Source organism: Bactrocera neohumeralis, chromosome 4 (genome assembly GCF_024586455.1).
Source record: "Bactrocera neohumeralis isolate Rockhampton chromosome 4, APGP_CSIRO_Bneo_wtdbg2-racon-allhic-juicebox.fasta_v2, whole genome shotgun sequence".
NCBI lineage: Eukaryota > Metazoa > Arthropoda > Insecta > Diptera > Tephritidae > Bactrocera > Bactrocera neohumeralis.
The window spans coordinates 68,320,445-68,344,537 of record NC_065921.1 but is presented as its reverse complement, the minus strand read 5'-3'; the positions used below and the strand labels follow the sequence as shown (position 1 = coordinate 68,344,537).

General features: G+C 33.8%; 2 protein-coding genes across 2 annotated transcripts in view; one reads left to right on the top strand and one right to left on the bottom strand.

The window, feature by feature from the left end:
* The window catches only part of LOC126757040 (calbindin-32), a 242,897-nt gene extending 231,451 nt beyond the window's left edge, over nucleotides 1-11,446 (bottom strand). The window contains exon 1 of the mRNA XM_050470627.1: nucleotides 11,079-11,446. The gene's annotated coding sequence lies outside the window, so the exon portion shown is untranslated. The remainder of the gene's footprint in view (nucleotides 1-11,078) is intronic.
* Nucleotides 11,447-20,276: 8,830 nt separating this feature from the next.
* LOC126757032 (serine protease grass-like) lies at nucleotides 20,277-24,057 on the top strand. Its single transcript, XM_050470615.1, has 6 exons — nucleotides 20,277-20,410; nucleotides 20,522-20,744; nucleotides 22,872-23,146; nucleotides 23,217-23,407; nucleotides 23,479-23,580; nucleotides 23,653-24,057. The coding sequence occupies exons 1-6, from the start codon at nucleotides 20,382-20,384 to the stop codon at nucleotides 23,991-23,993; spliced, it is 1,161 nt and encodes a 386-aa protein (XP_050326572.1). The 5' UTR covers nucleotides 20,277-20,381; the 3' UTR covers nucleotides 23,994-24,057.
* Nucleotides 24,058-24,093: the final 36 nt, after the last annotated feature.

Genomic DNA, 24,093 nt, shown 5'->3' with positions numbered 1-24,093 from the left:
CTAAAATATATATGGCATATGAGGAAACCATGAATAAAATAGAGTAATCAAATTTAGTGAGTCTATAAGTTAATAAAATGCCGAATTTGATTGTAACACAACATTTTTATTATGAATTTTTTCCAACACCTTAAAGTATTTCCCTGGCTTTGATTCTAGCAAGTTGCAAGAGTATGTACGGTTACGCCCGAACTTAGCTCTTCCGTACATGTTTTGGAACTCAAAATTGTGAAAGTGGTGGTAACCCTTCATAAAAATACAAACACCAGTATACTGGATAGAACATAGTAATTATATCCACCTTTAGCTTTTACATACAAATTTCCAACTCTAAATGATCTTGACAGGGTAAATACAAGTATGTTGCTTTTAGAGATATTCCTTTAACTGTCCAATCTTCTCAAGAAATATGTAGCCAGCTATGAAAGTTAAATATTTCTATAAAATTGCTGATTTTCACAAACGATGGCAACCAATTTGCTTAAAAATTGTCATATCATATTGATCTCTCACTAATAAAGGGCGGATCCACGGGGCATAAAAAATCCACAATTAAACAAATAAATATTCGGAGGATTTTGTGACGTTCATAGACGCTTTCGGTGAACTTACGAAAGATACTTATGAAAATGAACCCAAGGACTCTTCAGATAGAGATGAAGAACCGAGCACGAGTGCAGATATACTGTGCAACTTCGAGTTTATTGTTGGAATTTTCTATTTCAGTGATGTTTTGTCATTACGGTACACACCTACTTGTACCGTACGCTATATATTAGGTTGTCAAAAAAGTCTTGCGGTATTTTCGCTAGTTGGCGCTGAAAGCGCGTAGTTCTAGTTTTATTCGTCGCATCGGGTCATGCTATACCTTTTTGGAAAGCTCATTTCACGCGCTAACACGTGTTTGATTGATTGTCGTTTCTTTTAAGTCGTTCGTGAGTTATAGCGTCGCAAACATGGAGCAAAATAAAGAGAAAATACGGCATATTTTACAGTACTACTACGATAAAGGCAAAAATGCATCTCAAGCCGCCAATAAAATTTGTGCAGTTTAGGACCCGATACAGTTTCCATTTCCACCGCACAACGATGGTTTCAAAGTTTTCGTTCTGGTGTAGAGGTGGTCAAAGATGCGTCACGCTCCGGAAGGCCTATCGTCGAAAATTGCGATAAAATCGCTGAATTGGTCGAAAGAGACCAGCAGCATCGGTCAAGAGCTGGTCATGAGCAATCGAAAATTCATTTCAATTTCAATAAAAAAAAAAATCAATAAAAATACCGCAAGATTTTTTTGACAACCCATTAAATATCCCAAAAATTTTGCTGAGCTTATTCTTCAATTTATGGTATGCTCTTATTCTAAGTTCTCACCTATTCAGAGAGAGAGAAAGCGATTTTATGCATTTTTTTCGCGCGTTTTAGATAATTCGTAAACTATGATCGTGTACTGGTATTACGAAGGAGTATTTGAAATCTATCCGCACCAATAACTGACAGATATATTAATATCAATATTAACTATACATACATACATACATAGTGTTCCATTCTTATTATGAAATTTTCTTCCTTTTAGTGAGTAAGTGCACAAATTCCTTTAATCGCCCATTAAACGTCATGAATGCCTTATGAATTCTACAAATACCCCCAGGCATACTCACGCGCATAATGATTTACGCACTCACATGCCACATACGTAGGTACTATTTATCACCAACTCGACGGGCAACGCAGTCGTCGCCGTTGTGATGGAATTTCTCGTTAGCAGCGAGTACAGCAGCTGACTGCAAGTTTTTATCGCCTTGTAATTAACACTTCAAACATATTTGGCATATTTCAACTGCGAGTATATTTCAATACATTTTTTTTGGCGAAATAATGTTTATATTCATATATAAACTGTGTTAAGTGTAAGTAATTGGTTTTAAAAATATTTCTTTGAACTGAATTATTACTCCAAGAAAACAATTTTATTTTTCATGATACTCTAACATTCCAACCAGATGCGCCATATATTTCTAAAGTAAACTATTTTCCCTCGCTAAATATGACGAATTTATTAAATTTCCTTATTTTTCTTTGAATTTGATATTTACGAACTTCATGCGTTTTGTGGTCATTTTTATAAATAATTCAAAACGTAATAACTTACATATTTTATACAGTGAAAATGTAATAAATTTATAACGTCTATTAAGTTGAAAATTTATGTGGCGCTTCTTTACTGCGGTCTAATTTATTATCCTGCCTTGAATGCTATAATTCAATGATTCGTGCAATGGCTGATGTTTCGGTTTCTAATAAGCTGCTGCACACCATTTTCGGGAATGATTTATTGAAGTGAGTCAACATAGCAATTTGATGAGCAGGAAGTGGAATTAATACTTATGTATTCTTTTTTATATACAAAATGTTTTCCTTTATGCAAAATACTTAATTTTTCTAAGAATGTGATCTAAAATTTATTGCAATTCTACTCTTTGAACGAAAAATTTCGAATTTTGTTGCAAATTTTCATTAAAAACTGGATATAGTTACACAGTAATATTAAGTTAGTTGAATAATCTATTTTTTTCCTACACTGTCCTTAGCAAATATTTTTTCAGATCTTTTATCTTTAATTCTCGGCTTACTTGTTTACTAATGAGAAACTATTATTTTAACTTTATACACTTTGGAACAGTTGAATGGGTGCATGTGGAATATGAAGACTCTTGTAATCCCAAACTGCGGCAGAACTATGAAACTCTGAATCGTGGCTGAGGAGACAAGTGATGAATCGTGGAGCCCAAAAGTAAACAGCAGTCGACTGTATAAGTGTTTCGAAATGAGCCGAATCCAACAAAAACTATTCGCGTAAGAAGCACTTCCAAGCAAATGGTTACCTGTTTTTTTGAACCACTAGAACAACGCAATCATACCACTAAAACAAGTGTAAATTTTGAGTAGTACACAACCATTTGGTTGCCATTTGTCTTTCAATAACACAGAAAAACCAACCGCCGAAGACGGATCACTCTGCACCACGACAAAGCAAACTCTCACACATCGAAACGGCACTTTTGAGCCCCTATAACATCAATTTGATAAGTCATCCACCGTATAATCCTGACTTGGGACCAAATTACTTCTTTTTATTCCCGTATGTAAAAGATAAACTAATAGGTCACCGTTTTGCGACACCAGAAGAGGTGGTAGATGCGTTCAGAAACTATGTTTTGGAGATACCTTAAACTGATTAGCAAAAGTGCTCCGACAATTAGTTCAAACGTACAAGAGTGTATACAAAAGATTTTATTTGAGATTATTTTGAAAAACAATAAAGCAATATTCGATGAGATATCTGTTTTTGTTCTCTAACCCCGAAAAAAAGCAACCTACGTATAATCTCTTAGCTCTATTTAATTATGCCAGTCTATGCGATTTATGCCCGTTGTTTGTTCGATTCTGCACTCTCCAAAATTTGAGGAAACAAAGACAACTATTATACTATTATATGCATATATTTTTATCGATGGCAATAATAGATTTTCATTTCAAAGATCTCGAACAAGATAATTTTTTCTTTCAGGGGTTATATACAGTTAAAATTTTCAAAAAATCGATTTTTTTTATTTATTTTTTCTTAATGTACATATATTTAAGAATACAAGGAGAAAATTTCATATTGTTGCGTTGAGTACTTTCGAAGTTACACGCTAATTTGAAAAGGTGTTTCAGAGTGCTTGGTAGTACAAGGCCAAACTTTGAACCAAGACAACTGGGTGTTGTTACAGGCGGTGAGAAAGATTACGGCTAAACCTCTTAGTCTCAAATTTTAACCCAACAACACTTTTTAAATATATATTTTTAGTAATTAAACGGAGATGTTTTCTCATTGATATACATTTTTTTATAAATAATTAAAATAATTTTGGTGAAAAATCGATTTTTTTGCGTATTTATATACGGTAAATTTCATATTTCTTCACTATATTATATTGCTAATTGATTACACAGCCCGACAAAATTAGAAAAAATATTTTTTTTTTTTTCAGTTCATAAGTTAAGTGGAGGGTATAAAAAAGCTATATCATGAAAACTAGAGCTGATAGAGACAAACTGATTACAGATTTGAATTCAGCGCGCCCAAATTAACTAGAATCAGTTGATAAATTCAAAGAAGCAAATTGAGTGTTGGTCTGTGTTACTGGTTACTCATATATGTATGTATGTACATAGTACATACAAGTATGTAAGCCATTCATGCTTCTATTACAAATCGGAAAAACACGAGCGCTGATATTTCACGCTTAATGCTGACGTAAGTGGAAAATCTTAATTCATTATAAAGTGGTATGAATTTTGCTCAGCATGGAAAGAAATCTTTTCCACTGCTTAATATGATTCTTTTTACACAGTACACAGTATTTTGCAATAATAATCGCCTATTTGTAAATGAGTATAAACAGGAAATTCCACTGTGACGTTTAATGAGCCGCATCAAATTTATGCAAACATGCTTATGCACCTTACAAGCATATGTATGTATGTATGTATATATAACGGAAATTATTAAAAAAAATTTTTATTTCGATTAAGCAAATCAGAGCAAGAAATTATAATTTCAATGCCTTGAATGAAAAAAAAAAAACAATTTTTAAATAAAAGAACAAACAAAGCGCATAAAACCAATTAGCTGCTAATTCCTTTACGTTGCGGTCTCAATTAGAAACAATAAAAAACGTTGCGGTCGGCGTTGCCAAAGGCTTTATATTTCTCATGAATGAAAGCGAAATGTGTGTATTCATGTATTATTACATTTCAGAACCAAAAATATTTAATTAAAAAAAAGCAGTTGATTGGAATTTTTACTATATATTATATTATTTCTACCATAAGCTGAAAACGATACACGACAACTTGAAACTTGAGTCCAATTTATGAAACTTGAATAATGGCGAATAGTACAAACTATTATATTACATAACAGGAGACCAAACAATAAGCAATTGTACGATATTAATGAATTAACTGGGTGACCCAAGGAGAGGAAAGCGTACAAAATACAGCTTGTGGAAGTACTGAAGCCGCTCGACCTTCTCAAGCGACATGACTTCGCTTCATGAGCTCTTGAAAAGCTCCAAGAAGATCCGACATTTTCGAGTCAAATTTTTTCAACGATAAGGCCCATTTCTGGCTTATTGGGAATGTTAACAAGCAAACTTGTCGCATTAGCAACGTAGAGTAATCTGAAGCGATTCAAAAAGCTGTCATTTTATCCAGAAAAAACAACAGTTTGGTGTGGTTTGTGGGCCGGTGGAATCATCGGTTCATATTTGATTAAAAATGCCGGTGAGAACGTAACCGTCGATCATCGAGTCATCAAAAATTGTACTCAATGGATGGACCACCTGAGACGTAGCGGCCAACATTTGAAAGCGATAATCTTCCAAACATAAATGACAAAAAATGTTGTTTCGAAAGGTAATAAACATTCCCCACTATATTTGAAATTTCTGTGTTTTTTTCTTTAAAAAATTAGTGAACCTCAAAATGGATCACCTCTTATATATATTCACTTTTATTGAATTTAAGTAGCTAGTTTTTCTGTTGCTTTCACGTGAATCTTTTTCGACACGAGAGTGCAACTCAAAGGTTACGAGCAGAAATGTGACGAAACAGCAACGGGCTTAGTTATTTTGACTAACCACTTCTGATTCATTGCAACAAAAATATTTCAAAATTTCGTAGTTGTCAGATGAAAATCTTAGGTTAACTGAAAGTTTGTAATTTCAAAGTAAATATCTTTAGTAATCAGTAGAAACAATTTAAAAAGGCAATTTTTAAGGTACAGGTAATTACATGCACCTTAGGCCTATGTATTGGTTGAGTAAGCAAACTTTTAGTCACAAATCTCTTCAGTTTTAACTCAAGTTTGCTGTTATTCTTGTCATACATTCTTGTAGACAAATATTGAGACGTAGTAGATGCAAAACTATTATAAATATGATATGGAATGCACCGATTCTTTTTAATTTTCTCCAGTGTATGGACACTTCAAACGCTTTGATGAGGTTGCCAAATAAAGTGAAAATATTTTTCTCAACTTAAATCATAATAGGTTGTCAAAAAAGTCTTGCGGTATTTTCGCTAGTTGGCGCTGAACGCACGTAGTTCTAGTTTTTATATATCACGCGCTAACACTTGTTTGATTGATTGTCGTTTCTTTTAAGTCGTTCGTGAGTTATATCGTCGCAAACATGGAGCAAAATAAAGAGAAAAAACGGCATATTTTACAGTACTACTACGATAAAGGCAAAAATGCATCTCAAGCCGCGAATAAAATTTGTGCAGTTTATGGAACCGATACAGTTTCCATTTCCACCGCACAACGATGGTTTCAACGTTTTCGTTCTGGTGTAGAGGTGGTCGAAGATGCTCCACGCTCCGGAAGGCCTGTCGTCGAAAATTGCGATAAAATCGCTGAATTGGTCGAAAGAGACCGGCATAGTAGCAGCCGTAGCATCGGTCAAGAGCTGGGCATGAGTCATCAAAAATTCATTTCAATTTCATAAAAAAAAAAAACAAAATCAGTAAAAATACCGCAAGACTTTTTTGACAACCCATTATCTATTTTATACCGATTTGGCTTCTGATTTCATTAATTGCTTTTGCAAGATTAATTTATTTCCATTGAATACTCATTTGTTATTGCAGTAGCCCTCGTACCTAGCTTTGCAGAACTAATATAGTCCCCACTTTCAACTCAATTCAATATTTATTTAAATGTTTAAATTTCAATATTTACGACTTTTATTGCTTTCTTATGCAATTAAATTAATATCTTGTGCGTTGTATAAGTGAGTGTCTCTTTGAATTTTTATTTGTCCGCGTCAACACAACTATTTTTGGCGTTTGTTTTTACTGGCAAATAAGAGTTCTCTTTAAATTCAACTGCACTCTGATTCAGTGCATTATTCAAATTGATGTCTTATCTAGAAATGAGTTCAATTCTTTAATAATGAATTTGTGTATCGAATGAAGTATTCTTTTGGTTTTATGTCTACCGCAAATGATTGATCGGTTTTTCCATCTAAAAGCAATGTGAAGAAATACCCGCTTTACTGGTCCGATCTTACTGAATGGTTTGACATACAAGTATACATACATATGTGTATATAGTAATAGCAATTGCGTAACATATTTCCACGATAAATAAATGTAACTCAACTCGTTAGATTGATTTTTAAGTTCAATACTTTTATCTCCAACACTCGTGAGACAGATAAGCTTTCCAGTAGACTTTTTACTTAAGATGGCCCCGCCCCTACTAAGTTTTTTGTACATATCTCGGAAACTACTATATCTATGTCAACCAAACTCTATAGAGTCGTTTAATTCAGGCATTTCCATATACAGTTCAAAAATGGAAGAAATCGGAAAATAACCACGCCCACCTCCCATACAAAAGTTATGTTGAAAATCACTAAAAGTGCGTTAACCGACTAACAAAAAACGTCAGAAACACTAAATTTTACAGAATAAATGGCAGAAGGAAGCTGCACCCAGGCTTTTTTTTTTTAAATTGAAAATGGGCGTGGCGTCGCCCACTTATGGACCAAAAACCATATCTCAGGAACTACTCAACCGATTTCAATGAAATTCGGTATATAACATTTTCTTAACACCCTGATGATATGCACGAAAAATCGGTTCACAACCACGCCTTCTTCTTCAATATAACGCTATTTTGAATTCCATCTGATGCCTTCTCTGTATAATATATACATTAGGAACCAATGACGATAGCGGAATACAACTTTACACAAATACGATATTTGAAAAATATGTAAATGACGGATAATGAAATCTCGATTATCACTTTATCATGCGAGAGTATAAAATGTTCGGTGACACCCGAACTTAGCTCTTCCTTACTTGTTTTTTAATCGTCAAATGTATTTTTTTAATAGGCTTTAGTTCGTATAAAAGACTTTTCAAAATCAAATAAATAGTTAATCAGTGGCGGAATCAGAGGGAGGACAGTTCAGTAGGGGTAAATGGCTTATTAGTAATTTTCAATTTATAATTGGGATTTTTTGTGATATTCTCATTCACTCAGCGTGATTCTTCAGAAAGAATCGAAAGACAAAAAACTGAGGAACATTTTCGATCCATTTATTCAGTGACAAAAAAATGGTGGCAGAAGTGAAAGTTGACAAATAAAATTAAGAATCTGCGGCCGACAAACAACACACGAAAATTTCTGGTGATAACTTGCGAAGAATACTACGGGGTCTCAGTGTACATTCCTCTGTTGGATACAATCGGCGAATATTTGAAGACGCGCTTTTCTAGAGAAGTATTGCATGAATTTCAACTGAGTTTGCTGCTTCCAGAAAAAGTATGTGCTTTGAAAATCAAGGAAATGAAGAATATTAAATTCAAAGGCCTTTTGGATAATGACAACGTCGTTTGAAGCTCAAAGGTGAACTTGATCACCGGCAGTGCTAATGGGGGCAGAAGGAAAAATCAAAAGACAACAAGTTATCGACTACTATGTACATTGGAAACATTGAAGAAATGCAATATAGACCTATACCATAATTCATAGTTTTCTTCGCATTTTCTGCACACTTCCAATGGCGAGCTCTGAACGCTCTTTTTCGACACTTCGCCACATGAACGTGGCTCAGGACAAACATGCTTCAAGATAGATTGATCGGCCTGCGGTTGCTGCACACGCATCATGACATTGAAGTCACTGCAGAAGAAGTTCTGGAAAGATTCTAAAAACTTGAGCCACATAGTTTTGTTTTGTGAAAATTTTCTATTCAATACAGTATTATACATTGCAATAAAGTATGTCACCCAAACGATAGAAGATCGATTTGAAATTTTTCCACCATGATATTAAACTTTATAAAGGCTACCATATTTAATATAATACTCTTCATGTTTTAAGCAAATGTTTATTTCTATAGGAAGTTGTCGATTACTATTTTCTAGTTTTTGATTTTTAAATTCTCTTAATTTTCCTCGCTAACACATAGTACATATTTTACTTTTGATTTAAATAATGTTTTCTTTTGCTTTCATATATTTCAGCAAAACTTTATTTTGATTTTGTTTATGAGATTATCAATGTAGTTTGGAGCGAACGACATTACAAATTTTTCACTCTGAAATATACGCACATTTTCGGTAACTGTTTCTTCTCGACTAAGAATAAGCTGAAAAATAGGTTTTGCTGTGTATTCAAGTTATTCATTGTAAAGTCAATTGGTTGGAAATAATTAAAATATACCGTTTTATTTTATTACTTCTTTGGCTGACTGACTTTTTTATATACCTCCCTCAGCTTGAATACATGGTCAAAAGACAATTCTACTAACTTTTTTATTGCCTTCCCAGTAGCGAAATGTGTTGGAAGTAAATATTTTTATAGCTTTAGACTCCGAAAGAAGAAATAGTTTATATAGATCTCACGACTACTATAATCACATTTCCATAACTTGCTTAGTATTACTCTAAAGTACACAAGTTTAAATACCATCTGCTATTAGACCTATACCAATAAGTGCCTAGCCTTCGTATATAACTACAAACATGTGAGGAAATACTTGCTTATTTCAATGAGTCAAGTTTTTTTTGTATAAACAGGAGTTTCTTTGTTTCGATTAAGCCATAACTAGAACAAACTTTTATTAAAAGTTTCAATTCAAACATGTGTTAGATCTTTGATCTTTGTTATGAATAAGGTTTTAAGGCGTTACATGTGTTTAGGGGTTTCAAAAACCCGATTAAAGATGATTCGAGTAATAGTTTTCGAGATACAGCCTCTAGAACTTGTGGATAGATAGGCTAAGTACGCCCTCTTTAAGCGCGTTTTTCATGAAACTGTGTTTTTGAAGTTGGTTGGCAAGATTTCTCGAGAACTACTTAGCCGATATTCATGAAATTTCACACAAATCTTTGAAATACAATTCTTAAAGCCCTAGATAAAGGATTTTTTTTCGAACACAATTTTTTGAATTTAATTTTTTGGTAAAAATGTCTTCCTAAAATCGAATTTTCAATTTTTTTTCCTTCGTCCAAGTTCTATGTTGAGATTTTATCTAAAACACGTTTTTTTCACTTTAGACTTATTTTTTCAGAGGGGTCACTGGAAATGGCGTCGCATTGACCGTGTTTAAATTTTTTTCCAAAAATTTCAGAATTTCTTTGTTAATAGTGTATGTTGGCAACAATAAAAAACTCTAACTCAATATTTCATTTTTTTTTATGAGAAAGAAATTGTTAAAAAAATTTTGAAAAAAGGCTGTTTTGCAACCATGCAACCCTTTAAAGTATTTATAATTTCTAGATCACATCAATCACCACAAGTTTGGCAAAAGTAGGCGAAAGTCGTTTTCATTTTCTTTACAGCGTTTTCAATTCTATGACCAGTAACTTCATTTTATAATCATAAAAATGTAATAGTTATTAATTTATAAAGTGAAATTTTTTATTCTTATTTAAATTGAATTAACTGCTGGTACAAAAACAAGCAAATTGATTTAAAATTTGAGAAAGAAAAGCAGAGAAATGCTTTTGCAATACTTACTAAAATAAATGCTTAAAAACACATATTAAGGGGAGCATCATTTTTCCAAAACTAGTACTTTTAAAATTTACAATGTTCAGCAACTTTCGAACAGAATCTTATACCTTACAGACAAGAACTGAACATAAAAAACACTATTTTTCAGTGAGGCAATTTTTAAGTTACGCATACGACCCGGCGTACAACGGCATGAACTATTTCCTATATGCCCTGATACAATATATTTAAAACTGCTCTGCGTAATTGTGTTTATGTGCATAATTTTATATAAAATCTATACTTTAATTTTCATAAACAACGCAATAGTTTTATCTCAAAAAAAAAGTTAAACAAATATCAAGAAAAATAGCAGACAGTTGACTTATTCATCAACCCCACTCACAAGCAACAAATTTTAAACGACAATGGGTTAAAAATAAATAAAACACCCTCAATGGTCGTAAAATGGATACAAAGATAAATACGCAAGAAATATTGAAATAAAATGTACCCGTGAATTGGAGAGCAGTTGTTGCGTTTCCTGCTTAACTGTTCGTCTGCTGGCCGTTGGCTTGTGTGTTGGCGTGCACTTCCGCTGAAACTTTGCTTACACCACTTAATTGCAGATAAAATTTACTTGGTAAATATTAAAAATTTGTTTGCACAATTTTCTTTCCAAATATTTTTTTTTCACACGGAAAAAAAGTATATTTAAATTTATTTTTCAAAATGTAGTTTATTTGTGTTTTTTTTTCAAAAAATATTCTTATTACCACTTTCCTAGAATTTGCTACACAAGATTTTCAAGAGCGCGTCGCTACTAGCGTTCAAATACTGAAACGTTTGCTTTGAGAATCCTTTGCAGACTGTTTGGTTTATGACCTGAAGCAGGGTTTTTGCTTAAAAAATTCCTCTAACGGCTGATGTTGCAACGGCGTAAATATGTGCGCTATGTTGGCCAACAGCAATTCACCACAGCCAAAGCAACAGCACAATTGGCCAAGAGAGCTTTTCCGTGTGGAAGAGTGTACTTTTTTCTTTTCTTTATTTTCTTTTTTTGTTTTTTTTTTTTTTGTATTTCGAATATCGTGAGTGTGTTGTGCGCTAAAAAATATTCCTGGGCCTCCGTCGTGTGTGTAACGGGGTACAAGTAAATAACAATAAAAACAACAAATATCGCACAGCTATGAATGAAAATGTGATTTTCGAGCAGCAACATGTTGATGCAACAAATGTTGCTGTGTCCAGGTGGGTGATTGTAAGGTACTCTGAGTAAAGAACCGCATCTAAGCGAATTACTAGTTGCCCTATTAGTTATAGTTGAAAAGTAGGTGACATCGAAAATCTTAAAAGTGTGGTAATATACAAGGTCCAAGGCTACAAAAAACTGTTGTACAACGTTCCTTATAAAACTCGCTAACGAAATGTTGTTGAAATTAAATAATAATTTCAATTAGTGAATAGCAGAATTCTCACATCATAATCTCACATAATTTATTCTTAGTTTTTCCAGTCATCTCAGAAAGACCAACACATTTTGAGGTTGTATATATTATTTTCCTGATGATTAAGTAATAAGATATTGCTAAGCAATTAACTTCATTTGTTCTATGATTTAAAGGTGGTTAAATCTACAATTTGAACTTTATGTAAAACAAATTGTGAATTGATATACAATAAGTTGTCCAGAAATTGAGTTAAAAAAAGCTCTTTCTATAGTTTTTCTACATTTCTACCTCAATGGCCACCTTTGCTCTTTAATATTAATGCATATCTTATCACTAGTAAAGCCAAACAAGGGAAATGTCGAACTAGTTTTACTAGATTTAGATTTTTTAAATTTACCAATTATTATTTAACGCTTCTACACACTGTTCCTCTAGTTCACCACACTGCCATCTAGACTCCAACCACGTCCTTCCAAGCCAAAATTGTTGGTGCCCTGACGAAATTATGCTCAGCACTCATGCGCACCAAAAGCACACCTTTGCAAGTAAATTAAAAAAAAAGCTTTTTGGCAACTCTTTCTCTTGTCTGATGCTCTCTGGCATGCTTTATTTCACAACAAACTGTTGGACGCGGCTAACAAAATAACAGAAAAAAAAACAAAATAGCCAAAAATACATGCAATAACGATACAAACAAAACAAAAATGATATGTGAAGAGTACGGAAGCTAGTGGCTAGTCGTAGACGAATGACAAGCTTAAAACAAAAAAGAGGCAAGACACGTTAACTAAGTAAAAACGTAAATTCAAAGCGCTGGTAGTGATTGAGAAGCTGGAGGCTTCTTGAAGCTGTTGTTCAGTGAATGTGGAAAAAACGTATATATTAGATCAGATGTTTAAGTAGCGGATGGGGTATTTTTTATGTAATTCATTATAATATTTGTAGAAACATAGCTTAAGGTTTTAATCTTTTTTTTGCATTTTTTTCATTTTTCTTTCTAAACGACCAATATGTCGAGAATATTGTGTACAAATTTTTAGTCAATTATAGCCAAACTAAGGGAGTAACAGCGTTTTAAACGACCGGCCGTGATACCTGACTTTGAAACTTTTGAAACTTCAAATCGATTTTCACGAAAACGAAGTTCGTGAATATTAGAACTCAAAATCTACTGAACAGATCCTTTTGAAAATTTGAACATTACTTCTTCACATAAATCAACAGGTAATCAGATGGAGTTTTTTTCCATTTTTTTCCTATTTTTTATTAACAAATTAACCGCATTTTTTTGAGCTAAAATTGCGCTTTTTACTTCCAAGTCGACAAATACATCACCTTTAAATCGCATATAATTTTTTTTTATTTCAGATGATCCTATAACGAGTTTTTTTTTTTTTTGAAGGCGCTTCTGAAGATTCACCGTCACAGGCTTATTTATTAATATTTTTCGTTGAACATTTTTTCTAATATGCTTCAAAAGTTGTACAATAATACTTATGTCATTACATTTAATAAAATTATATTACTATGTCGCCGGAAAAAAACATAAATACATCCTTTTTTTGCCTTTAAAACCTTAACAAAAATATCTTAATTGCTTACCAAAATATTCTCCATTAAGATCTATACACTTTTACATGTGTTTGAACCAATTGTCGCACTTTTGCCACTCTGATTGGAGTATCTCCAAAACATGCCTTAGTTTATTTTTTACGAACGGGAATAAAAAGAAGTCATTCGGTCCCAAGTCAGGTCTAGTCCGGCACATATTGAATCACCATGCAGTTGACTGTTGTTCACTTCCGGGCTCTTGCGCGTAAATTCCCATTATCCTCCGTTAATCCCCGTTTCGAAACACCGCTATGATATTTTCTTAACATTTATCTCGACCAATCAACACCAGCCTTTTTTGAGCGACAAATTGTGTGGAATCCAACGCAAACAAATTTTTTTAACAGTCAAATGCTAGTCCCACTAATGCCCATAATTATCTCAATCTCAATAGGTCAATATCAACAACAACTGATTTTGGACGCCCCACGGTGGCACTGCTCCATACATTTCTTGGAAAAAAATAGAAGGAGTGGTCGTACAACAATGAAACTTTGCAGAAACACTTCTCTGGACTAAATTAAGAAATTTTGAAAAAATCTTGGAAAACCGTCCACTGCCACACCCACCTCCCATATTTTTATTTTTATTTTTGGACCTATGGACTTGAAATTTGGGACACTTCTTAATTGAGTTCTCCTGATGAAAAAAATTAAACTTAAACGCAAAGTGACGTTATTTATACCTTTACCTTGATAAAAATCCAATATAATATGCAATGTTTTAATTGAATATGTAACAGGCGAAAAATTGTGTTAGTTTTTATTTGTAATAATATGCAAGCACCATATCTTTAACAATGGGATCTAGTTCTAAGGAAATTTTGTTCGAATGACGCCTTAAGCTACTTATGTAAGGATCCGAAGTTATAAGAAGTCTGTTGAAGACATCAGTATTTGTGAAATTAAAATCGATGTTACTAAAAGGGACGGTAATTGGCGGTTGTTTTTTTCTTTTAATTGAAAGTACGGACTCGAAACTTTCATTTTTTTATAGTAAGAGGGCTAAACAAGGCAAAGCACATAAAGTTTTTTTCCTTCAAAAAATGAAAAGTTGATATTTTTTAGTATAATTTTTGAAAAATTTTAAAAATTAGCTTACTTTGCCAATTTCAATAAATTTTTTTTTATAAACAAGTGGTGCTATATTTTCACTAAAAAATAAATGAAAAGCCATAGCTATAAACTTACACACAAAAAAAATTCTTTATTTGGACAATAATTTTAATCTGATTTTATTGAATAACTTTCCGTCGACTTCTGTTAGTTTTTTTAACTATAAAATTTCACTTTTTATAGAAAACCTTATTGAATTTTTCTTATCCAAATATTTCTTTACAAAACAAAATCATTAAAGTTTTGAAATTGGAAAGTGGAAAAATCCTTTTTTCCGCCGAAATGCCACTGTGCGCCCTTCCGAAACTCATCTTGGAGTGGTCCTTGATTGTCAAGTTACGCCACGTCGAAAGTTGTAAAAAAAATCGCGCGAAAATGTTCGCGATTTAATTCCATTTGTTGGTTGAGGAAAATAATTTAAGTTACTGTATAACATATTATAAAGCAAATTTTCAAAGCGATGGGCGTAGACGAAGCTTGTTTCAATTACAAATTTTAAAATTTCTGAAACTTAGAAAGGAAAAATTGAGATGTAGAATTTGGAGTGGTCATCAAATATGGTAATATGAATGGGTTATGACTGTTCCGGAAATTGAAGCTTGGATTAGTTTTGGCTTATAGTCGAAAATTTCCTAGGTAAATATAAAGCAGTAACTTATAAAGTAATTGAAAAAAAATATGCTCGCAAACTTTCAGATTCAAGGAGCATATAAGATTTTCAAGTTAGACTTAATCTCCGCAACCACCTGCGTAACTTTTCGGACAGTGAGGACTAGAAAGAGCGGTTTGAGCACGATCTAAATAACAGAAAACAAAACAAGAAAAAAAGTTATCTTCGGGTGCACCGAAGCTAATATACCCTTCACAGGTGTATTTCTTTTAGTAACTATGTGTCCAGTTTGTATGGAAGCTATATGCTATAGTAATCCGATCTGAAGATGGAGATTATGTTATTACCTTAAGCAGTAATCCGTGTCAAATTTTGTGAAGATACCACATCAAATGCGAAAGTTTTCCATACAAGACCCTGATTCCGATCGTTCGGTTTGTATGGATATCGGATTTTACATATGCTATAGTGAGCCGATCTGAACAATTTCTTTCGATATTACATTATTTCTATAAACAATAATTTATACCAAATTTCGTAAATCGTTAAATGAGCAAGTTTCCCATGCAAGCATTTGATTCCGATCATTCAGATTGTATGGCAGCTATATGCTATAGTATGCCGATCTGAACAATTCCTTCGTTTTTTACATAATGATCTTAGAAAATAATCTGTGCCAACTTTTGGGAAAATACATTGACAAATGTGAAAGTTTTCCATACAAGGACTCGATTCCGATCGTTCAGTTTGTATGGCAGCTATAAGTTATAGTGGTCCGATATCGGCCGTTCCGACAAATGAGCAGCTTCTTGAAGAGAAAATGACGTTTGCAAAGTTTCAAAACGATATCTTAAAAACTGAGGGACTAGTTCGTATATATACAGACAGACGGACGGACAGACAGACAGACAGACATGGCTAAATCGACTCAGCTCAACATACTGATCATTTATATATATACTTTATAGGGTCTCCGACGCTTCCTTCTGGGTGTTACAAACTTCGTGACAAACTTAATATACCCTGTTCAGGGTATAAATATCAAAGTCTTTAGAATCGCTGGCAGATTAGTGCTGGTTCTTAAAAAGAGATTGTCAACTGGAAAAATTGCAAATAAAAAGTTTTTTGAAATAAAACATATGTCTTCGTTGTAGGCTTTTTTTCAAATAAAAACAGACATTATAAATATACATATTATTTTGTTTCATGTTCCTTTTTTTTATTTATCTTATGTAAAGTGGAAAAAAGGATTTAAAAAAGAAGAGCAAATCTTATAAAACGATTAATAGTTTCATGAATAGGGAGCGCAAATATATCCAAAATCAATAAAATATCTAAACCAATGTAGACCAGTGATATAAAAGTCGTATAAGACGTGGGATTTGTATCAGCACCTTCGTACGTTGCGCAGTAGAAGTGCAGTATTTGCAAGCGCATATTTTAGGGATGTTCATTTTGTATCACTTTATGCAATTATTATAACGAGATAAACGGGTTGTGTTAAAAAATAATGGGAATTTTCTTTTTTTTTTAATTAAAAAAAACGCAGCTGTCTTAGCGAAACCAAACAAGAACTATAAGCCGCTTGGTCTCAGAAACAGCAATAATAGAGAAAAACTTGTAAATGAAAAAAAGCGTATTAAAGGCTAATTGTTTTGCAAATCACCTAGAAAAGGTATTTCAACCTAACTGCTCAAAGAACAACTTTAAGCTGTCAATCTTACCCAACACAGCTAACGAGTTGCTCGAGTCTTTTAAGACTTCAACTTCTGAAATTATTAGAATCATAAAAGAACTTAATTCAAAAAAGTCGTCAGGACATGATAACAATACATATATTAGCCCAAAAATACTAAGTGAGTTACCAAATATTGAAAAAGTGTTACCACGAAAATAATATAACACCAACGGCCCAATTCGGGTTTCCTACAAAACATGACACAATAGAGCAAGTAAATAGAATTATTAACGAAATAAGGAAAGCATTTGAGCACAGGTAGTACTGTTCAGCAATGTTTCTAGATTAGCTCAGGCATTTGATCAGGGCATGAAGGCTTTTTATATAAGATTACAAAAATTCTACCTTTAGAATTGTATAAAACATTGGTGTCTTATTTAAATAATAGACAATTTATGGTTAATGTAGAAGAGTTAATATCTGATGAAGGACATATAAGGGCTGGTGTACCACAGGACAGTGATTTAGGTCCAACTCCATACTTTAAACTTGTATATACAGTAGATCTTCCAAAAACTAATAATGTATTGACATCAACTTTTGCAGATGACACAGCTTTTATGAGCCGTTACTAATGCCACATAATAGCATCAAGAATATGTATTAGTGGAGCACTTAAGTTCTGTTGAAGAATGGCTACCCAACTGGCGTATAAATGTGAATAAACAAAAGTGTAAGCATGTTACATTTTCGCTAAAATTAACAATATTTTAGTACCCCAAGCGAATGAAGTAACATATCTTAGTACTCATCTAGACAGAAGGCTCACGTGGAGAAATAATATATCCAGTAAAATAACTCGCATTCAGATAAGAGCTGCAAATTTAAATGGGCTTTTAAATAACTCTCTAAAACTCTAAACTTAACCTTGACAACAAAGTGCTCTTATACAATGCGGTCACAAAGCCGATTTGGATATATGGCATTCAACCGTGGGGTACGACCTGTGCAACTAATATACTAGAACAATCATTTGCTCGCCAAGATACATAAAATGGGTTGTCAAAAAAGTTTTGCGGTATTTTCGCTAGTTGGCGCTGAAAGCGCGTAGTTCTAGTTTTTTCGTCGCATCGGGTCATGCTATACCTTTTTGGAAAGCTCATTTCACGCGCTAACACGTGTTTGATTGATTGTCGTTTCTTTTAAGTCGTTCGTGAGTTATAGCGTCGCAAACATGGAGCAAAATAAAGAGAAAATACGGCATATTTTACAGTACTACTACGATAAAGGCAAGAATGCATCTCAAGCCGCCAATAAAATTTGTGCAGTTTATGGACCCGATACAGTTTCCATTTCCACCACACAACGATGGTTTCAAAGTTTTCGTTCTGGTGTAGAGGTGGTCGAAGATGCGCCACGCTCCGGAAGGCCTGTCGTCGAAAATTGCGATAAAATCGCTGAATTGGTCGAAAGAGACCATAGTAGCAGCCGTAGCATCGGTCAAGAGCTGGGCATGAGTCATCAAAAATTCATTTCAATTTCAATATAAAAAAAAATTCAATAAAAATACCGCAAGACTTTTTTGACAAACTATTATTAATGTAATCACCTTTAAAAGAGTTTCCATTCGAAATTATGCACCTAGGGAAGCCCCTCTTCCAATCGTCGAAATATTTCTCAAACTCGATTTCTAAGATTGCTTTTAGCTCTTTAACAACGTTAGATGTTTTAAGCCAAGAATTCACGAACAAGCTACGAAGTGTTTGCTTAATTTTTAAAGAACGGGAAAAATCCCCGTTTTTTCTGAACACAACTCATATTTTTTTATCTGCATTGGGAGACGAGCGATTGGATTTCCTGAACATGAATGTTCGACCTCAAAAATACTTGCAAATCATTTCGCCCAAACTCTACAAATGGAGTTATCCGATATATAGATATTATATAAGTACATATAATATTATAATGAAAAATTAATTTATTTTTAACTACTAAGGGCACCCCTAATACTATAAATGCATGTACTTTTTAAAAGCTCAAGTCAAATATTTGGATTGCTGGTAAATGCAAAGCGTGCTCTCAGCTATTATTCAGGGTGAATTCCCACTGAATCATAATAATAAGTATGTATAAACAATAAACACACTTATTACAAAGTTTCCTTTAGCGATAAGTGCACATTCCCATTCATGAGCAGCATATGCTCAAACTTAATGTAGTGGTTTGATAAGTCAGTGCCTCGGCGATTAAACTAAAAAATCACAATATTCCCGCTCAAAATTATATTTTAAATTTCTAGGAATTCGTAAAGTACTTTACAAATTTTATCATTTCAGCTTTTGAAGTATGCTGAAGAAGCTTTTCAAGACCAGCGAGTTGGCTCTAGCGAATAGTCCCTCATCCCTCTATTTTGTTGATTGAATGCAGATGTTATATGAGAGATGTATTTGATCACACGATCACATGCTTTTTCCTTTTTAGGTCTTCTTTGGTTGACTTGAGTAACTCCTGAACCGACATGCACGTAATAATGCATATAGTAACTGATGAATGAGTTATTTTAATATTTACTAAGTTCGGCTTAAATGATGATTTTTTTAAAACATCAGACCTTTGCCAATCCGTCTACACTTTAAAGAAAGACTTATTGAAATGACCTCGTAAATTTATCAAAAGAATGAAGAAACAATTTAAGAATGACGAATCTCAACTATTATATACCCAGCACACCATATTGAGTTACACAGATTTGCAACTTACACGAGATGATTCCTATCTGCACGTCTGATAAGTTATACTAAATTCATAGAGAGTTTTAAACACGCAAATTCCGCTGAAAAAATATTGCGCAATATTATTTCAAGCAACTGGTGCCTCAAAACAATATATTTTCGCTTTTGAGTACTCACAGTCGCTAACTGTTTTGAAGAAGTTTTCTAGTTGTAATCGGACGTCGAATGAAATTGTTTTGATTTTGGTTTCCACATGTTGCCAACATTCTACAAACAACTAATTTTGTTTTTAAGACCATAATAATAAGAAAAAAATAAGCTGTTTCCAAAAGTCTCCACTTCACTTTAAATGAGATTTGAGCCCACTATCAACCAAGCACACAATTAGGCGCACAGCACCATAATACTAACGTCGACTAGTTGTAATTGGTATAAAAACGGCATGCTGAGTACCCGTCTCTTTAATCGTACACTCTCAAGCGAGTAAGCCAAGCACTATATATAAGTAAGCAAGTAAGACTTGAATTGAATTTTTGATTTGCTTAGACGCTATTCTATCATTTATCTTTGAGCTGTGTTAGCGACTAGAGCACGGCAGTTGTGTTAGCTTAAAACTCACAATGACGGACCAAATGATTAATCGCTCTTAGTAAGTAGTAATTAGAATTATATTAGCAACAACAAAGTGCTATAAACTCATTGAAGTTATTTTGTTATAAAACTTGTATGTAAATTATGATCTTTCTTTTAATTCGCAAAGTTTGACGCTGATAATAATGCTGCAAATATTAATGCTCACCAATGCTGTCGATAATGAGCAGATTATTTTCGAAAACGAACATAAAGATATAAATTGCCGATCGCCAAATGGCTCGCCTGGACTATGTCTACTTTATACAGAATGTGCAAATCTAACAAATTGGAGAATACAAAATAATATACAACATCCGAGTGAAGTGAAGAAAATGTTTTGCCAAAATGATGTAAGTACAATGAGCATTACCAATTTTAATACATATACATAGGGTGACCCATTTCGAGGTTCCCTAATTTTTTTTTTTTTAAAGAAAAAACAGATAAACTTCAAATTTAATGGAGAATTTTTATAAACATTCGAAAAAACATTCTTTGGCATTTATTTTTTGATGATCAGATGGTTCATCCGTTGAGTACAATTTTCGAAGACTAGATCGAGCATTTCGACTAGTAACTACCGATGGACACGCCTAATGTTTTGTTCCCAGGCCTGAATCGAAGCGATATTGTCCGCATAGACTTCAGACTTTATATATTCCCACAAGAAAAAGTCTAACGTTGCGATATCACACAATTTTGGTGGCCAATGGACCGTGCCAAAAATTGACATTATCTGCTCACCGAAGTGTTCTCTCAATAAATCCATTGATTGGTTCGATGTGTGGGAAGTAGCACAATCTTGTTGAAACCAAACCTCGCCGAGATCACGAGCTTCAATTTCAGGCATCAAATAGTCGGTTATCATTGCGCGATAACGCTCGCTATTGACGGTTACGTTCTCACCGGCATCATTTTTGAAGAAATATGGACCTATGATTCCACCGGCCCACAAACGACACCAAACCGTTATTTTTTCTGGATGAAATGACAGCTCTTGAATCTCTTTTTTTGCTTGTTTACAAAAAAGGCCATAAATGGGCCTCATCGCTGAAAAAAAATTGACTCGAATCTTCTTGGAACTTTTTAAAAGCCCATAGAGCCTAGAGTGAAGTCGCTTGGGAAGGTCAAGCGGCTTCAGTTCTTGCAAAAACTGTACGATCTCGACATGTATGCGTCAAGTCGTTCCTTTCGTCAGTCCGAGTTGCTGCGAACGGCCCCGAATCGACTCTCCACGGTCTTCGTATACAGTATCAGCAACGGCTGCTATATTTTCTTCACTGCGTACTGGACGTAGTCTATTCAATCGAATATTATTCAAAAATGAATGCCGATTATGTTGACCATAAGTTGAGCAAAGCGCGCGAAACACATTCTTTACAGAACGTGAATATTCCTATTAAAGTTGAATGATTAGGAAACGTAAGTCTGATGAAATGCTAAACAATAGTAAACAAAAATAACATGACCGCTTCAGCTACTGTCAGTTTCGGCTATGTCTCCTGGTTCGCTAAAGGTAAGACTGCAGGGATGTTTCATCCTTAATCTTTCAAAGGCTGGACAATGGAAAAGAAATTACCCTGATATTTCCACCTCACCCTCTTCCATACAATTTTGGCAACTTGCGTTCGTGAAGATTTTTAGCCTAAACGTTGTTGTTGGACAATGTCCAATAAGAACCGCTACAACTGCGGTAAGATGACCTTTGCTAAAAGCAAGTAGTTCAGAAGATCGCCTGCATTCTATTCTAGTTCAAAAGGATGTCGCAGTCGTACAGGAGCTAGTCCTTGACCAGCGAGACCAAGTTTAAAAAGCCACTATTCTTTTATTTTTAACCAGATTGGGGGTAAAATTTCATTCAAGGCAAGAGATTGATGGGTGTTACGAAAAATCTGTTCCAACACATTCAACGGACGTCATTTCCAATGGTTGACGATTTTCATCGAAATAACGTTGAAAGTTCGGTATCATCTATTTATCATAAAACTGTATTTCATGGTAGTGAACTCGGCCACTTTCACAAGGTTGAGGGATAGATCAGTTAACAAATTTACTTTTACGCAATTCCAACCATTTCAACTAGATATTAGGTAGATGAAAGAACTAATAATGGTTTTAAGATGAGCGCAACTAAGGCTGACAGAATGAAAAAGATTTCTCGAGTTTCGTTTAGCTGCCTTAAGTCAATGTTTACAACTTCGAGACGCGTTGTTATCGCTAGCATTGCATTTATCAATATTAAAACTAATAATCAATACCATTAATGCTTCCCAAGGCTTTCAGCACCCTTAAAGGTGATTAACAATGTTTTTTGAAGGAATCCCAGATTTTGTTCCACAAATTGACATGCTGATCTAAGTGATAGCGTTATCGATTACTACTTCACTACATTTCAATAAAAAATCGTGTTAATAGAACAAACATAATACATAAAATTCCAACTAAAAACTTAAAAAATATGCTTTATTTTATTATAGCAAGTCCACCTTTGCTGTAACCGAACCAATTATTACTTCCCCGCCACCAATTACATATCACAATTAAATCCTAAAGGCTTGGCTATACTCGAGGAAGTAAAATGTAATCGACTATCAGGGGATCGTGTTTCCAATGGAAAAACAGTACGACTAGGTCAATATCCATTTATGGCACTATTAAAATACAACGTTAGGGGTCGCCAATTTTTATGTGGTGGTACATTGATAACCTCCAGATTCGTGTTGACGGCTGCCCATTGTAAAACAGATCAATTGTAAGTCGCAAAAACACTTGCAGTTTCATATTTATGTTGTTAAATATGAAATCCTTATAAAATCGTTTAGAATTAGTGTGCGCTTGGGAGAACATGATCTCTCTACAGATGTGGACTGTATTAGCTCTTCGATACGCCTATGTTTGCCGCCACCGGTGGAATATGAAATCGAGGAAATCTTCGAACATCCTCAATATATGATTCCCCGCCTTACGCATGATGTGGCCTTACTAAAACTGAAACGTGAGGTGAAAACTGAAGGTAGATTCGATATAGATTTATATTTTATTTTTATTTTTAAAATAACGATGTAATTTATTTGCTAATTTCAGTACATATTAGACCCATTTGTTTGCCAATTTCGCAAGTCGTCTACGATCATAGCGATGAAATACAACACTTTAACATTGCCGGCTGGGGACGTACCGAAAATAGTAAATCTATTTTTTCGAATTAAAATACCTAGAAATATTTAATTTATATATGTATGTATATTATTTTTAAAGGTCATAACACAAATGTTTTGCAGCATGCACAAATTCCCCAGCAACCACGTGAGGTTTGTCAGAGGATATTCGCTGCAGCCGGCATAAATATTACCCACGATCACATTTGTGCTGGCGGTGAGAATAAAATCGATACCTGTAAGGGCGATTCTGGTGGCCCTCTGTTTGCAACTGTGCCGTTTAAGACATTCAATTCCGTGATAATAAAGCGTCAAGTGCAATTTGGTGTTGTTTCGTTCGGTTTAACCGGTTGCGGCGGTGAAAATGTTAATGCGGCTGCCTATTCAAATTTATTTCAATACATGCCATGGATCACAGAAATCATAGGGAACAATACATGAAGAACTGTAATGCTGTATTTAACATATATTTTAAAATATAATATAAAATTCCTCTACCTCATAACTACTTATACAAACATCACAATTTATAATAATGTTT